Genomic DNA, 18479 nt, shown 5'->3' on the forward strand with positions numbered 1-18479 from the left:
CACAGCGCTATCACATTCCTATAAAATTAACCTTTCTTTGGTGTAAAGTTATGTGAGTTTTGAAAAACACACATAGTTGTGTAACCATCATCCTAATCAAGATGCAGAACAATGGTTGAGCTCTATCACCCCCCAAAATGTCCTTCTGCTCCTTATCGTCAAATGCTTCTAATTCCCAGCCCCTGACAGCGAGTCATTTGATTTCTATCCCTAAAAGTTTGCCTTTTCTAGAATGTCACATATGTGGAATCATATAGTACCTAGCTTTTTATGACCTATACCTTTTACTTATAATGTGATAGAGATTCATCTGCATTGTTGTGTGTATTAATAGTTTGTTTTCTTTTATTGCTGAATAGTATTCCATCACATGGATGGACACAGGTGTTTTAAACGTATTCACTTACCAATTGAGGACATTTGGATTATTTCTAGTTTTTGGTGAATATGAAGAAAGCTGCCATAAACATATGTCTACAAGGTTTTGTTTGAATTGAAGGTTTTGTTTTATTTGGGTGGGTACCCAGGAATGAGATTATTCCGTAGTGTGGTAACTTTATAAGAAAAGAATGCATTGTCTTTTAAAGTGGATTTACCCTGTTCTATGTCCACCAGCAAGGTGTGATAGTCTAAGTTGCTGTACAACATTGTCGGGATCTGATGTTGTCAGTTTTTGCTTTAAAATTAATTGTAGCCACTCCACTAGGTTGTGTAGTGGGATTTCATCATGGTTTACTTCTCTTTTAGTTTTCTAAGATGCATCCGTTGTCCCTTATAAGATTCTTCTAAAATTAAAGTTTTAATTTGGGTTCTATATGGGCACAAAACATATTCATAAAATCCTAAAGCGTTAATTAGATCTTGTATTTGATGCTCACTTTGGAATGCCGTGTCTAAGAGAAAGCTAACGCCATCCATATTAAGTTGTAATTCACTCATTCAGCAGCTACTTGTTAACTACCTGATGTTTTTACAACAAACAAACACAGTCTTGTTGTCATTCTATTGGGGGAAGACAGACCATAATCAAATAAATGTTATGTATATGAGAGAAAGAGAAAGAGAGAGAGAGAGAGAGGAAAAAAAAAAAAAACTACTGTGACGATACATAAAGCCAGAGAAAAGGATAAAGTAAGAGATGCTATTTTGGAAAGTATTTTCTGGCAGGCCTCTCTGAGGGTGACATTGAGGAGAGATCTGAAAGAAGGGAGGTGCCAGCCACACACCTGACAGAATCATCAGCAAAAACGGAGGCTCGAAGCAGCAGTGTGCGTGTTGCGTTTAGCAGAGGACAGCAAAGAGATTGTATGGCTGGTGCAGAGTGTGAGGTGGGGGAAGCGGTGGGGATGACGTATCCGGTGGTGGGAAAAAAGTTTTATCTTTCACTGAAAAGATAGTTATTGCCAGGCTGGGCCAAATATTCTTTGATGTCTTGACACACTCTAAGATTTTACCAAATTCTTTTATTACAATATTGGAATGTTTAGTGACTGGCTTACATAATATTTAATGGCTAACTTAAATTTTATAATAGCTTAAAACCCAACACACACACACACACACACACACACACACACACGACTAGCAGTCAGAAGATTTTGTGTAACTTTACACACTTAATTTCATGTTGATTTAATCTATAACTTAGCAAACTTTCTGAGAATTCTGTAATCTTTTGTTTTCCACTCTGGCATATAATACCTTTCCATTACTTCACAGGGAAACTATAATGCTTATTTAAAGCACAGTGAACTTCTGAGAAGAGAAAATGATACAAACTGGAAATAAAGCTATTATGTAGAAGAAAATAATAGCATGGGAAACTCAATGGTTTAGTCTCAGTTTCTTAGAAGGTTTAATTAAATATTAAGATAACATTTTCCTTTTAAGGGTGATTTTGCTGGCTGACTGCTTGAGTTCTTAGGTATTTTTTCCCCTTTGACAAAAGGAGAAACTCTTTTCAAAGTATGAATAATCATGTTTGATAATTCATAGGACATATGATTATCTGTTTGATTGAATATAAAGCATTCTTGTGTTATACTACTGATTTCTACTACAATTTGGAAAGCTTGTAATTGATTATTAGAAAAATATTTGAGAATAATGGAGTTCTAAGGCCTTGGAACAAAACAGTTCATTACCAAGAAGGAGGAAAGAGCCTAGAGAGCACCAGATCAAAGACATAGTTGGTTGGGAAGGAAATGGTCAGTGGATTTGCCATTCATTTTCTATCCTTCTGTGAAGAAGGGTGGGAGGGAATACCTTCAGATAAGAAAGAAGGCACATTGTCATACCTCATTGTAAATACACTAATGGTTGACCTCCAGATAAACTGTCTCACTGTAACAGGAGAGTCCTAGTCTATGGAAGACTTCCAGCAGTACGTGCCTGGTCGAACGAAGCTTGCCTCTGGTAAATAAATATGGAATACAGTGACGTATGAATATCTCTGACAAAGGGATGTAACTATCTGAGAATTCAATGGAGATTTTTCATAAACAAAATGGCTCTCTTCTTTGAAACTGATGTCCCCAAGTATGCAATCGAGGATGCATCCTGATGTGACAAGAAACAAACTAGGTCGCTTTAGTGAGAGTTTCAGACAGCTGTCTGCTTTCCTTGTGCCACACAATTATTTCTATCCTGAAAACAGCACTGTATTTCAGTGCAGTCACAAGAATGGCATACGAGCATAGAAGACAATTCAGAAGTATCAAATGACACTTGTTTATTTTTGCCATATCACACAGATGCTAGCTGGCTGAAGAATGCTTTGAAAATTGATCAGAGCTTTCTCCACGTGAAAATAATAACAGAGTTGGAGTCTCAAGCATGAAATGCAAGAGTTACAAAAACAGCTATACTCAGGAAATGCAAATATATTATAATTTATGAATAGTCAGCAATGGTTTAACCAGAATCAAATTAGGCATATAAATAGAGAACAGTTGATTAATTGCTATTTAGAACCAGAATAATACTGTAATGTTGATATGATCAGTGAGGGGAATATGATTTTTAATGTTAGGAGAAGTAAAATATAAGAAAAAACACATGTAGGAAAAGACATGATATCCATCAAGGCCTGCCATTGATTTGGGATGGTTTAGAGTAGGTGGTGCGGAATTTGCCATTGGACAAAGGGACACCTGATTTAATGGCCGTGTATCACTTGAGTATTGGACATGCCTTTCGCCTTTGGCAGTTATAAGAAAGTGGCAATTCTCATTCCTCAGACTCTTTTCTCTTCTTTGGAAAAAGCTACTGGAAACAACTACCTTTTAAGGTATATGCTGATGGACACATAATTTGCTTCTTGGAAGCCCTCCACCCTGGAGAGTATGAGTCCTCATAGGGGTCTTTCAGGGTGGGTCTCATTCTCAAAACACAGAGAGAAGCCTTGTAAATGTGGGCACACGAATGAGGGGGCTCATTCCCAGGGATTCATGAGCCAGAGGGCTCTTTTAGAGGAGTGTTCAAGTTGATCTGGGCCGTATCCTTCCTTCCCATCCTGACACTGGCAGCAGCAAAAACTGGGCACTTTAATCAGAAGGGCAAGCTTGGCAGGATACAGAAACAGGGGATGCTGTTAGGACTGGTGGGGAACACAGTGTCTAGTCTGGACTACAAAGGCGAGAGGGTTTCTTAGATGAGGGGGTGCTGAAAGAAAAGAGAGAAATCCTTCACTCTAGTGGTAACAAGCAGGGATGGCAAGTCTGCCTTTAAATACCCAAAGTCAGAAAGGAGAATTCTGAATGCCAGATTAGATATTTAAAAAAAATTTAGATCCCTTCCATTTCTGGCTAGAGATAGTACATGCCGTGTTTCCCTGAAAATAAGACCTAGCCGGACCATCAGCTCTAATCTGTCTTCTGGAGCAAAAATTAATATAAGACCCGATCTTATTTTACTATACTATAAGACCAGGTCTTATATAATATATAATATGATATGATATGATATGATATGATATGATATAATATAATATAATACTGGGTCTTATATTAGTTTTTGCTGCAAAAGACGCATTAGAGCTGATGGTCCGGCTAGGTCTTATTTTCGGGGAAGCACGGCAATATAAAGGTCTGGGTGACAAAAATTCAGAGGAAAGATCATTTGCCCAGTTCCAATGGTGCAATATCACCTCAACTCCACAGCATGTCCTAAGCTATTTTGGGTTTTCAGAGTCCTACTTTTTGGGTGAGAAAAAAGAAAGAAGAAAAGAAAAGGCAAGCAAGATCCTTCCAGGAGTTCTTCATGCATAGCAACAAGGACACTCAAGGAACTGAGCAGTAGAGAACAGATTAAAACCAACGCATTGGAATCTTAAAGACTGTACAGCAATTGCTGGCAGCAGTGAGAGGTGGGGCGGCATCCTGAATACGAGTCCTTAAATCTACTGGATTTAAGGAACCGATTTATTAATTTGGAATAAGAAACCGAAATCAGATACAAACTGCAAAATAAGCCATAATTGATAGTTTTGAACAAAGGTTCCCATATGGGATTGCTGAATTGACGTTTTCCAAAGAATGAGCTCTCCATGGAGCACATGTGGCTCCACCCCCTGTGTCAGTGTGGACCAGGCTGCTTTCAAGGTGGGAGAAGATGGTCATCATTTCAACCTGTTTTTGCTGAAGGCAGAGGAGGTTAGTCCTTACCAGAGCCCTCGTTACCTGCATTCTGGCCTCAGTGCAGCCGTGACTGCACTGAGGCCAGAACACCGGGGTGCTTCAGGGCATACAGAAATGTCCTCAGTGAAAATGCCTACAGAAGAGATTCTGTGGCTGGCTCTGCAGATGCATCTGGGCTCAATCTGAATCCATGGATGTCTTTGCCTCGCTCGTCTCCCAGGCCCACTTCCCAATGACCTCAATGGTACCTATCCACACATGGATGTCTTCACTTAAACAGAGTTCATAGTTCTGTTTAACTCACTGCCATCGCGTCCTCTGATCTTGACTTCCACATGTGTCTCAACAGAGTTTGCTTTTTTTCTCCTTCCACTGTCTGTATACAGGTTCCACCTCTCCTCCCCCATGCCCTCATTCACACCTTTCCCGGCATCCCAGATTCCAGTTTCCCATCACTCTAAGGAATTCTCTTTAGGTCTACTAGATCAGCTTTCTTGAAATACCACTTTTATTGAGATGATTCCCTATTTCGTTTCTTAAAAATCTCCGTGTGTCTTCAATGCCCCTAATTACTCCTGCAGAAGGGCGATGGAACAGGACACCCAGCCACTTGACAAAATTTGGATAGGCCGTCCTCTGATATTACGAGCTGAGCCTGAAGACCGGTGCCAGGTCACTTGATCAGAAGAGAGTGTTTACAGAGCTGTGAGTGTTTTATACTCCAGGGGAAAAACCTAATGTCCTCCTTCTATAAAAAGGTGAATATGCTCAATTATGCTGATTTTGTTTTTCATTTTATTTATTTAATTTTTAAAAAGTCCTTCCTTCCTTTAAGGAGACAGCTTCTACAAATACAGAATATTATAGCTATTTTTCATCCTGTGCTTCCTGAAAGTTGAGGCTTTTGGCCAAGAACAATACAATTCTGACTAATAAATATATCTTTACAGAAATGGATTAGATTGTAGAAGAGCCCCCCAATTTGTATGCCTGTGCTTGCACACATTAATTAAATTGCTTTTGTTAATTACATGTCATCAAGAAGATATGGGCTTAGATGAAAGTGTATTTTATATAATAAGATGAAGAAGCATCAAGGGACATCCATTCTGTCATTCTTCAGCTGTATCTGTGCTGCTGTCAATAGCATTTAAATCAGTTTAAAGGAGGCCAGTCACGGCAAAGAAAACTCTTGAAACTTCAGAGAGCTGATCAGATGTCATATTAAGATCAAACTCTGCCTCTGGGAACCTGACATGTTTTCAGTCTGCTGCCTTTGATAAGTCTAACTTTAAGGTGGATTTCATTAACATGACATAAAAAGAGGATATTTTGGGTTTTCAGAGTCCTAACTTTTCTCCAACAATTCTTTCCTCACACAAATCCCATTCAGAAACATGGTTCCAATATATCCCACATAGCAAATCTTCACCCCACAAAGTGGATTGAAAATATCCAGCTATCGTGGAGACATGCCATTGACTAAAATGCTTTCAAAGTAGAGGAAAATCTAACAGATATTCAACAATGAGGAGACATTGCATGCTGTGTTCAGATTAGTTTTAAAGTTCTATTTAAATAGTTTGCCCTGTGTAAAGATCATTTATTTGGAATCAGTTAAAACTTTTGAGCATCAATTATGTGTGCCAAGGGCTTATATAAACTTTTTGTAGTAAACCTCAGACCAACCCTAAGACATTTGAGTCAGAGAAGTTGCATCAGTGGCCTAAAATCACACAGTAAGAAGAGAAAACAAAGACCTAACTCAGTCTTTGGATTCCAAGTCAGGTTTGATACACGACATCCCACTGCCTCCCTAGAAATAACAAATTTTGATTTATTTTTGAGGGAACATAAAGACTGTTCGCATAGAGTTTAACAGATATAAAGGGATAACGTATAATTTTTTAGTTCATTTAATGAAAAATCCCTATGAGTCAGTTTAATAATGGTGGCTGTATTTGTCTTATAAGAAGGAGCTGTCCTAAGAAAAGGGGGAACATGAGGAATGTTGATGTGAAATACAATTCAAGGGATACCACGGAAGGCTCTAGTGTCCGTCCTCATATTTTATTTGTCACAACTATACTAAGCTCTGCGATCACTAAAACCTCAGTGTGAATTTATCTAACTTTCCTAGTACTTAGAACCAGGAGAGAAGGGAGAGAAAGGATCATTCTGAAGCTGGAGGTAGGATAGTCATATAACATAGGGTGCATGCCAGAGCACTTTTGGGAGCAAAAGGAGGTCTGTTAACAAGATACCAAGAAAATATATGTAAACTGTGGCTCGGTGGTGTGGTCATCTTAGCTCTGGGGAAAGGCAGTCCCTCACTGACAAAAGTATATATTAAGGAGTTCCTCCTTCAGATAAATCCACCAAAGTCTTTTTCCTGATGCTAAGGCTTTTTCACAGCTACAAATTCCAGTGACCATAGTTCCCCAACAGCAAAGAGAAACGGAAGCAAGTGTACCTGGGTAAGATTCCTGAAAGCCTTAGAGATCACTGTGAAGCCCATGAAAGAAATTCAGTCAATTTGCAATTTTTCAGAGGCTGATTATCCAACTAATGCATTATCTTCTGGACCCGTGTTTTATTTCTTCCACCAGGTAATTAGCAATATGTCAGTTCTGATCGAAGGCTTGATGGGGAAGAAGATGAAGCTATTCCATGAAATGAGTTTGGGGAATTACGAGTAGATTTCATTTACCTCCGTTACTCTTATTAGAGGTTGATTGACTGTGAAGAGAGGTGACTCAGCTGGACAGCCTTACTGTTTCTAAGATACAGCTGTCCTGGTTCTTTTTGCCTTTTTTGGACAGAACATACGTTCTATGTGCATTTATGAACATATAGATCCTCACTTCCTCAGTCCCCAGTATCTGTGATTAACAAGATTAAAAAAATCAGTAATTATTTAAATCAGCTTGTAGTAATAAAATAAAGGCATTAAATCCTTCAATATTCAATGTCGTTTCATTAAGGGCCTATGTTCTAGATACAAAGAAGAAAACATTGGTGAGTTACCCTTTTGAAGGGAAGAAAAACTATTAGAGCCCTCATGGTGTATGACAAGCGGCATAGATAGCTACTAAATTGTCTTTAAATGCAATCTTACATATGCCTAAGAGAATTTTTGAAATGAAAGAAATGCACTATGAAATGAGAAAAGTGTTGCTAGTACACAAAGGTGTTGACTTCTGCATCTCTTGGCAGCAGCCCTTCCTAAACGTGGTTGGATATTCTCTTCATTCTTTCAGACCTTAATCACACTCTGAAGTCCAAATTAAGATCCACTTCCCCACTGAAGGTTATTGGTTATTGCAGGCCCAGGGTCTGTCTCTATTCTTAGGTTTTAATACCCATAATACTAGTTTATCTCCTTATTTATACTATCCTGACTTATTACTCTACAGTTAGATAATGATTTTTTAACTTTTGAAATACTGTTTGACTTTTCACATGAGACCAGTATTATCTCCCAAACTACAAAATACATTCTTTAAGAGTTGGGGGCCATTTATGATTTATCCTTATATCTCTCTCCCAGAGCTTACAGAATTTTGACTGTATTTAGGTAGGGCCATATTAAATTGCCAAACTGTGGTCAGTTTTGACCTGTGAAAAAGGCAATTTCATATGGCTCAACCTACTAATAGCTGTTCTAGAAGTAATTGTAGAAAGAATGGGATTATGTTTAAAACTTTAAATCCTTATTTGTAAATATACTGTAAATATGCAATATATATGCACTGATGAAGTCCTTTAGAGTAGATGATTGCGTTTTGGGTTTAATTTTTTAAGTAGACATCCAGCCTTAAACATTTCTTCCAGCATCTTCCAGACCTGATTTTTAAAGAAATGAATATGACTCCCACTTTTCCAGGGAAATATACATAATGTACATTATGTAAACATACATAATATGTATATACATATACAATATGTTTAGTAACAGAATTTGTCTTAATTTACATCTTTAAGTATTTTTTTATACTTGAGCTTTTTTAAAATAATAAATCAAATAATCCAGTGTGGTTTCCTTTAACTCTGGATGAGAAGAAACACATTCTCCTCTAGAATTCAGCATCAAATAGTGGCAAAAGCATTAGGTAGAGAATTGGGCGTTTTGCTTTAAATTTCTGTGCCATAAATCGAATTGGCTGGGGAAAAAAAGGTCATTAAATTAGATGATTTTATGTTGTTCAAATGACAACTTCCTGCAAATGTCTGAAAGCAATATTCATCAGTTTTAAAGTCTATATTCTAGAAAATGTAATTTTATTTCTCCTAATAAGTAAGCCAAGCACCGTACCCTTCTCTTTAAGAAAATATCAAAAGGAGAACAGCTATGAGTTTTTCTTAGACACAGATTTAGGGGCTTAATATGATAAGGTGAGCCATTCAAAACCTGTGAAGACTTTTCTGAATGGAGATCCAAAAAGCTGTGAACCATGGCTACATTTGGGAAGAGGTTGGGGTTGAGGTGCTGTGATCCCGGAGACTTAGAATTCTCAAGTCCTATCTTCCTGAAGTGCTTGAGTTTTCTGATTATTTCCTGAATTACATTTTTTTAAGTGTCACCAGGGGTAATCCAGGCAAGCAAATTGTGGACTATTTGTTTTTCTTTCTGTTTTATTAAAAGTGCTTGCAAAGTCAAAGTAAACTAGCGTTCAAGTTCAAGGTGAGAAGAGGGTGGCGCCAGGCGCGGTTACCTTCTTACACGCGGTGATGGAGCTTCCGGAGCTGCCGCTGGCGACGCGCTGCTGCGGGGTCGAGACCTCACACATCAGTGGTGACTCCGGGTTGCTATGTGTGCCCCAAAACACAAAAGAGAACACATTCCAGTGAGCCATCTCTTTATTCAGAAAGAAAGAAGCACATTCGGGTTTATCAAAATCATCTTTTCAGATCGTGCTGGACGCTGCAACTCCTCCCTGGGGATATTGACATTTCTGTGTTGGCTTCACTTTTGTAATTGACGGATCCACTAGGAACTATTCTATCGTGAATCTAAAACTGCAAACGCTGCTTAGATGGATGCAATGCATCTGCCTGACTTCTAGCTCTGCTAACATTTCTTCTTAAGCAGTTTCAAGGCCCAAATAACGTCTTTCCGATCGCCATGTCAGTTCTGCTAGGCCAAAAACAACACATAAAAAAATTACTCATTTTATTTTTCAAAATGAGGGGGAAAGTAATTTGAATCAGGAGGCAGGATGGTACCATAGAAAGAGTATGGATTTTTGGAAACACAGATTATCTCTCTTTTTTTTTTTTTTAAATTAAAATATATTTAACATATAATATTGTGTAAATGTAAGGTGTACAACATGTTAATTATTCCATCCACTAAAAAGAAATGATCGTTATGTAATCAGGTCTTCTTTTTAGCATTTCTATGGCTGGAGGCAGTATCTTAACTTTTCTGCCTCTAAAATTCTAGACTTTATATTCCTTTCCCCTATCTTCTCTGCCCATTTCTGGTAGGCTCGACTATATTCATGGCTGTATAAGTATTTTAAAAGTTAACATTATTGCTACATCCTTAAGATATGTTAAAAATTGAAATTATTACCAAACCTGCTGTTCATGATATGACTGGGGATTTTAAACTGAGCTCAGTTTAAATGCAAAAAGCCCTCTGAGCCTTAAGGATTTCTAAATATTTCTACTCTGAAAATATAATTTAGGATTTAAAAAGGTACTGATATCTCAAGTCTACACATTTTATTTTTGTTGTTGTTGACCACATAGAACATGTATAATTCATTAAAATACATTTTTAAAAAATATGATCTAATGATTCCCTATGTAATTATCAACCCACCACATGGAATTTTTCTCTTAAAAGAAGTACCATGTGGATCGGTTAAACAAGCAATGTATTTCTAACTAATATGTATCCCTCATATTTTAAGTTCTAAATGAGTCAATTTCCATTACTTTGTAATTAGCCATAAGTGAAGCAGTGCATGAATATAGTCTGTTAGTATTTCCGTTATTAATTGCTATGAATGACATTTTAAAAAATGACTTCTGCTCATGCTATGCAACATCATGAATTCAGGTAAAAATTTCACAAAGTAATTCAAAGAAAATCTGTTTTGTTTTAAACTTATACATATATTTTCTGAGTAATTGCCACATTGAAAACTAAAGTGAGTCTAATTTAAATGAAAGGATAGCACTTACATTATCTTTGCTTAATGGAGAAAAGGTGGCAGGAGGAAGGAAGGAAGGAAGGAAGGAAGGAAGGAAGGAAGGAAGGAAGGAAGGAAGGAAGGAAGGAAGGAAGGAAGGAAGGAACTATGCTGCCTAGCTTTCTGGGTCTGGCTCTGCATTTATAAATGAAATGTTTTAGAGCCAAATATGTGGTACTCCCTAGCTCTAAAAGTCACTTGCAAAATATCACCGAGGGCCTGAGTTTCTAGCTTTATTTATTTTTTTAAAGATTTTATTGGGGAAGGGGAACAGGACTTTATTGGAGAACAGTGTGTACTTCCAGGACTTTTTTTTTTTTCAAGTCTTATTTTTTCAGGTTTCCAACAATGTGGGAACTTTTTAAGCTACCACTTAAGTGTGAGTGGAACTCAAACGTAACAGCAGATGACCCTCTGTATGCTTTCTTGACCATAAGACAGTTTGGCTTTTACCCAAACACCAAACAGGTTATCATTGTGAATTTCCAAATCTTTTACATATGATAGACCATGCTAACTTTCGTCTGCAATAACTTAGCTCATGAGTCAAGGAAATCATATATTATTCTTTGTAAGAGCCAGTCAAGTCCCTGTATGCAGGAGTTCAAGGAGATGAGCTGAAAAGTCCACACAGAGACATGTCCTCTTGTTACTGTGTCCCCTAGACAGCTCTGATGAGCTAAAGAACTTCCACCCAGGCTGCACCAGGACTTATGTCCATTGTTAGGGCATCTCCCACGTCTCTTTACAGAGTTAGCAATCCTGGGAGTGGGCAGTAGACTGGCTGAGAAGTAAGGCTGAGACAGACCTGATGTAAAACAGAATGGAAACAGCTTCAACAATCTCTGATCTCTGTAGAAGGGAGTCTCATTTAACTAGGGCAGAGTTAGGTAGGTCCAAAATCAGGGGGTAATGGGAACACAGAGAAAAGGAAATGATCACCCATGGAAATTCCTTGTTTTCCCATAAAGCACATTGTATGTGACTGCAAGAAGACAAGATGCTATAATAATTGTTATACATGAAAAAGTTTAAGAAATACTGAGCTAGTCTAGTGGAAGGGAGAAAAGACAAGTCTACCCACTTACAGTTTGGTATGAAAGCCCTTCTGCCTGTAAGATGATTATGAGATCCTAAGCTGGAAATGAAGGAGAGAAGGGAGATTTGAAAGTGTTGCTTGCCTGCAGGGCTCACTCTGTTTGTACTAATGCTAAGCCTGTATGGCATTTAATAAAATAATTTTTAAAAATACACATGTATGCATACGCTTATTGTTGTGAGAATTAAATGACGCAGCAGAGTCACATAGTGGAACTAAAATCGGTGCATTACCTGACAAGTGTGATGCAACTCTACTGCACCAATAGTCAAAGTGAATGCATCTTCTAGTCTCCAGAAACACATTATAAATCAATTCAATGATGCCTAATATCCAAAACTATATGTAGAGAGGCTTGCCTTTTAAACCATGTGACGGGTGTGAATTTCCAGTAGGGGACTTGACAACACAGCCCAATCTCTCCCCACACCTTTGGAATGGAGATGGAATTTTTAGTGTATTTGCAAAGAAGCTGTCCTTGGTCTCTAGAGAAGCAGACTATTGGCTGCTACAGGATGAGGCAGAGATGGCAGCAACATGAAACTTTGCATTTATTAAAGTGAGTTTGAATTGACATTAAAAGAACTGCCGTCAAAATTCAGTACAGTCTTATAACTTGCTCCAAATGGATATGGCTGCAAGTTCTTCCCTGGGACATTCTCCTTTGATTTTGACAAGAGTTGACAATATTTATTAAGCACATCCTTTCAGATTGGTTTCATGCTGAAACTGCTAAATGGGTTTCAGCGAGGAAGTAGATCAAGGTGGAAAAGACAGTACAAAAGCAGAATTTGAAGTAGGGCCTTTAAAAATATTATGGGAGGGGAAGCAGTCTCCCTTATAGAAATGTCATGTATGAGTAAGGTGCTGAGTTACCACGCGTTGCAATCCTGTATGATTCATGCAGTGTGAATAAGTAGGTCTGCATCAGTAGTGAAAAGGGTTTGGGAATATTCAGCTGCTTCCTCAGAGAGAAATGTCCAGTGCCTGGAAATTAAGTTCTCTGTATGTTGCTGCTCAAAGTTTGGTCTGTGAATCTGCAGCACAGGGAATTTGTTAGACACCCAGGAACTCAGGGCTCTCCCTGGAACTACTGAGTCAGTCTGCATTTTGACAGTAAACTCAGGAGACTCATGTACTTATTAAAGCTTAAGAAGCGCTTTTCTGACGCTAAATTAAATACACATTTTCATTTGTCCTTGGGCCTTTGCACATGATGTTATTTCTTTTAGGATCACCCTTCCCAACCCCACTTCCTCCTGGATAACTCCTACTCTGTCCTTTGAGTCTCCACTTATAAATCACCTCTTGTACCTCCTTTTCCCCCTCCTTTTCCAATCTTCCTCCAATGCCCCATGCATACACAAAAACACACTCTTACCGCTCCCCCACCCCCATATCTTCACTCTCACCCTAATCCAAGAAGTGAGATAGACACTTTGTATGCTCCTACAGCACCCGGAACCATGTCCGGTTTCAGCAATTGTCAAAATGGCACATAAGTTTGTAATATTTGTCTCTCCCTGTAGGGTCTAAGTACTGAAAGAGCAGGGACCCTTTAGGACCTTAGAACAGTATTGGGCAGTGAAGGATTCATATATATTAGTGGTATTTGTTCTTAACTTTCTGAGCATCTTGGTTGACCTGAAAAGATTATGCACAAAAGCGTGTTGGAAATTCAATGCTAATTTTTCTGCAGTGGTGACAGATGGTGGGATAAGCCACATCTGAGGACATAATTTAAAGAATTTCCTTGGATAGTTCTGAGGCAAAGGAATCCTGATGCTGTTGTTGTTAACATGTCAAGTAAACACAGTGTAAAGTTCAATAATTGTAACATATTCTAAAATATAATATTTGTTCTCATCTTCTCCCCCACTTAAAGAATCCTTTTAATAAGATGTAGTAATTAGCATTGATTTGATTTTCTCAGTCCTATTAAGAAGATCTGCTCTTGAGCTTTATTCGAAATCCCTTAATCTCAGCACTGGAAAAAAAAAAAAAGCTCATATCTATCAGAAAAGATCTTGAGCAAGGAATTGAATTGCTCTGTATATCATTAATTTAATAATATATTCCAACAGAGAGTTTAGAAGATTTAAAAGTACACATTCCCATGGTTCAAAATAAAAGTTTGTTGGAGTGAAATGTCCTTATTTTATTCTCAGCTAAAGGGATTAATTTGTTATATGAAGCCCTGCGGTTTAGGTCAGTCTTTCAAAAACTGATTTGTTTTAAAAATCATGTGAGGTGTTAGTTTCTCTTACCTTCATCTTCTGACCAATCTACTGACAAGACTCCCTCCTTGACCAAACTTTAGTCAGGCTCTTCCGAACCTTCTTTTCAATGAGATCTTGATCTTAATTGACCTTGTCCTGATGAGCCCAGTTTTAGCAAAGAATCCTGCTAAGTCGGTGTAGCAAGAATCCCCACACTCTTGAGAGCTGCCAAAATTCCTATCCTTCACCCTTGATATCTAAGTCCTAAATCAGCTTTGACCAAGCATCCTGTTAGGCCATTTTAGCAGGGATGACCCTCCCATTGATATTGATTCTTATGTAGCAGTTTTCCATCCATTAACCCCTTCCCTCTTCCCATTGGCTATAAATTCCCATTTGTCTCTGTTGTATTGGGAGTTGAGCTAGTTATACGCTGACATCTATCTCCCCTACTGCAGTAGTTCAAATAAAATTTGGCTAGCATTTTTAAAAAGTGCATGGAAACAAAGGTTTTCTTTTACACTGTGTACTTATCTGGTCCTTCTCTGGTATTAGCTCCTAGGTAAGAAGTCAGAAATTTAGTCCTTTTTTTTTTTTTTTCCCACTTCTATACTCATGTTTTTCTTTTCTAGGTTGGAGACAGCTGAAAGTGATTTTCTTTCTTTTTTTTTTTTTTCCCCTTTTAAAAAAATTTATTGGGGTGACAATTGTTAGTAAAATCACATAGATTTCAGGTGTACAATTCTGTACGAAAGTGATTTTCTTATGTCATCCATGCAAATTAAATATGTCATCAGCTCACCAGTGCCTAAAACACTTATAAACCCTCATTAATTCTGTAAGATTTTAGTAAACTTTTCAGAAGGAACAGCTATCCAAACCTTAAAAATATTTACAAACCATAACTACATGTACTATTTCAATATTTAAAAGCAGCTGAATAACTGTTGAATGGTGAATTCCAGACTTTTCGATCTCTTGGATCAGTAAAGTAACAATAATAATAACATTATAAAGGGGCCAGCCTTTTATTTTCCCAAGTAAGGACATTAAAAAAAATAAATCCTTTGTTACCTCTGCTCTCACCATAATTCTTCAAATAAAGGACATTGGTTACAATGTAACAAAACTATGATATATTATCTAAGAATAAAAGGTATTTCTTTTTAAGAAAAAAATTGTTGACAAATTTCACTATCATTTTTGTCCTCACATCAGTGAAAATGTCACTGAAGATCTGTTTGTGTACTTCTGTGAGGCACTATTATATTAAATAACAATAGAGTATAAAAAGCTCATTCATTATTAACCATAAACAAGGGGCTCATTTGTGGCAGAAAGAATGGCCTCAAATTAGCTGTACTTTAATTCAGTCTTGATTGTTGAAAGAAAACCCACATGATTATAGCATTGTTACTTCATTTGGGAAATAATTTATAAACACTAATGGCTAGTAATTTCCCTATTTTGAGTACTAGTTGTGCTGAAATCTTTTATCCTGAAAAATTATATTGACTATTGTTCAGTGGAGACTTTTTTCATTCAGGCAACTACCAAATCTATCAGATACATCCAGTGAAACATAAACCCTTTGTAAGTAGACATTATGTAAAATAACTAGATTATAATAGAAAAAAGTAATCAAATAGTAAACTTCTTAATATAATGGCTGTACTATAGAACAGTTATTGGTAATTACATATAGAATATGTCACATATAATATAATATAATATTCATGGAATAGTCTTCTGTGTGTCAGATGCTATGCTTTGCACATCTGTATATTATCTCTGAGTCAAGCGATAATGGCAAGTAATGTCCTCGTGAATTTAATCACTACTATAGGGTTTATTATTTTTGGACCTTTAAAAGCTGTTTCACAATCTCAGGCTTCACCATGACCCCAAGAAATAATTTTGAAACTATGACTCCTTGTTCAGAAAAGAGGGTCAAGTAAGAAAACATGATAACTTAGCTTTTTATTTTAATTTTATGAGGCTTATGGGGAAAATATTTTAAGACTCAAAAATATTACTTAAAATAAGGAAAAAAGCACACATCTCTCTTGCTAAGTTAGGGTTACATGAGTATGTATATTTATACATGAAGACCATTAGATGCTTACTATTGAATTATTTCTCCCTACGTTGCTTTACTTATTTTTAAAAAGTTTTAGGTGCATATTTGTTTGAATGATCAAAACTCATTAGGTCACTGCATTCTGCTGCATCTAGACTTTAGCTCAGAATGTGTGTTACAGTAAGCACCTCAGCTCCCAACTATTTCTGTTCTTCCGCCAAACCACCTAGGCAACCTCTTCACTCTGTTATACAGTCTTCTTTATATTGCTTCTAACAAAAACGAGTGTCACTTAACGCATAGCAAGTGTTTAGCATACTATAAAGTATTTTTACATAGTCACTTAATTATACCCCTTTTATAAATGAAAAAAATATCAAGGATTAAAAGTTAATATACATCTAAGGTTATATCACTGGTAGGTAACCAATCTGAGATTTGACCTGCTTCCCTTAACGCTATACCATGTTATGTTCCACTGTAACCTCTAACATTCTTTCTAATCCTTTGCTTCTATGACCATGACATATAAATGAGTCCTAATGTAGACAAATCCCAGTGCTTTGGCATTTGAGAAATGTTCAGGTTTCCACTCTATCACTTACCAGCTGGATCAACTTAAACATGTTACTCAAACTTCTCTAAACTTTAGTTTCCTCATCTGAAAAATGCAGATTATAATAGAAGTTTCATCATGGAACTGTACTGGTGGTTAAATGGGGTTATCCTTGTAAAGGAGTAACATAGTGCTGGCATAAGAAAAGCAGTCAAATTAAGAAATGATACCATGTTAAGCCCTATACATTTATTTGCTCTTAAGAGTTTCTGTGTTAGATTTTCAACACATTTTGATATTAAATTAAACATAATACATGTAGACCTTTTGAATAAATACTTGTTATAGTGACATTTCTCTTATCAGTTCTGAGACCTGGTTTTCTAAAATATATGAGTAAAAATTTCCATACTTATATTGACTCGACTATTATCATAAGTTTGTAAAATGAAGAATAATTAAGGCATTTTAAAATCTAAGATAACACAGAATTCTTTCAGTCTTACACAGGAAAGATGTGGCCTGCTCAGGCTCACAGTTTTATATCTGTCAACATGGGAATATAGCGACATAATTGAAGCAAAGCCCCAAAGCTTACAGAAGTGTCATCTGACATTGGTGAAAATCTGAATTGACAGTGTTTTGCAAGGAAAGTAGTTGTATTGCAAAAATAGTACTTAATTGGAAAAAAATTATTAAGATTATTTTAATAAATACAAGAATGATCTTCCTAGGGTATTGTATATTCCTCTGTGTTTCTGTTTGCCTCCTTACTTTTCTTGGCAAACCTTTCCTTCCAGAGATACTGGAGGTCCCACAGAAGCTCCACAGAGAGTTAGTTAGGCTTGTGTGGAGCCTCTGCTTCCACTATCCCATCATCACAACATGTAAGTGAATTAAAGCAATGTTATTGGAGGGAAGAAAAGAAATGGGATCCTGGCTTGAACTTTGTGTGCTGGTCATTTACATTTAAAGTCAGTTGGCGGAATGATGTGAAGGGCAGTAAAAGACCAAAGATAAGAAATGTAGGTGTGTGTGAAAAATATGGGCCTGTGTCATTCTGAAATGTCTAGTGATTGTTGTAGAGCGTAGATTTTTAGAAATCTTTGTTGATAAATGAGTGAAGGGATTTTGTGGGTCTCTTAAGTTAGAAAAATTGACCTATTATTTTGTCAATCAACATAATGTGTGATATTTTACATGTTGCTTCTATGAGTATACACTTATATGACTTTTATGAAAAATAATGTGGACATGCTTTTCACAACTCTTATTCATGTGTGCCTGTTACCTGCTAATGCCCTTTTATAGAAACCTAGAGAACAGACACCAAAATAAAGACTTACGTACCGAGATATTCAACTCAATATTATTAATAGAAAAAAAAAACACTGAAAAGAAACAGAATATTCACCAATCAGTATATCAATGGAGTTAGAATGCAGATGCTAAGATGGTGCCCCTTCCCCCTAAAAAATGACCTGAGAAAATGCTCTCATGTTGAATACAAAATATTATACTGCATAACTATTGACATAGGTGTCATTCCTTTAAAAACGTAAGATTAATCAGGTAATTTCTGTGCTTAAAACCTTCCAATAGCTCTGCATTCCACTTGAAGTAAAATTGTTTAGTTTGTTGCTGTAAACTAACTACAAGGCACTACCTACATGCAAGTCACCTCT

At 36.9% G+C, this 18479-nt stretch overlaps 1 protein-coding gene across 10 annotated transcripts in view; it reads right to left on the bottom strand.

The window, feature by feature from the left end:
• Positions 1–18479, bottom strand: part of SPHKAP (SPHK1 interactor, AKAP domain containing) — a 122425-nt gene that overhangs the window by 85311 nt on the left and 18635 nt on the right. For all 10 annotated transcript variants that reach the window (XR_012490111.2, XM_074314449.2, XM_074314442.2 and 7 more), the window contains one exon: positions 9353–9446. Coding sequence is in view for 9 of the 10 variants with exons in the window: in XM_074314449.2 (XP_074170550.2) it covers positions 9353–9446 (94 nt within the window). In the remaining variant the exon portion in view is untranslated. The remainder of the gene's footprint in view (positions 1–9352; positions 9447–18479) is intronic.

Source organism: Rhinolophus sinicus, chromosome 17 (assembly GCF_057876585.1).
Source record: "Rhinolophus sinicus isolate RSI-liver-muscle chromosome 17, RSI-T2T, whole genome shotgun sequence".
Lineage (NCBI taxonomy): Eukaryota > Metazoa > Chordata > Mammalia > Chiroptera > Rhinolophidae > Rhinolophus > Rhinolophus sinicus.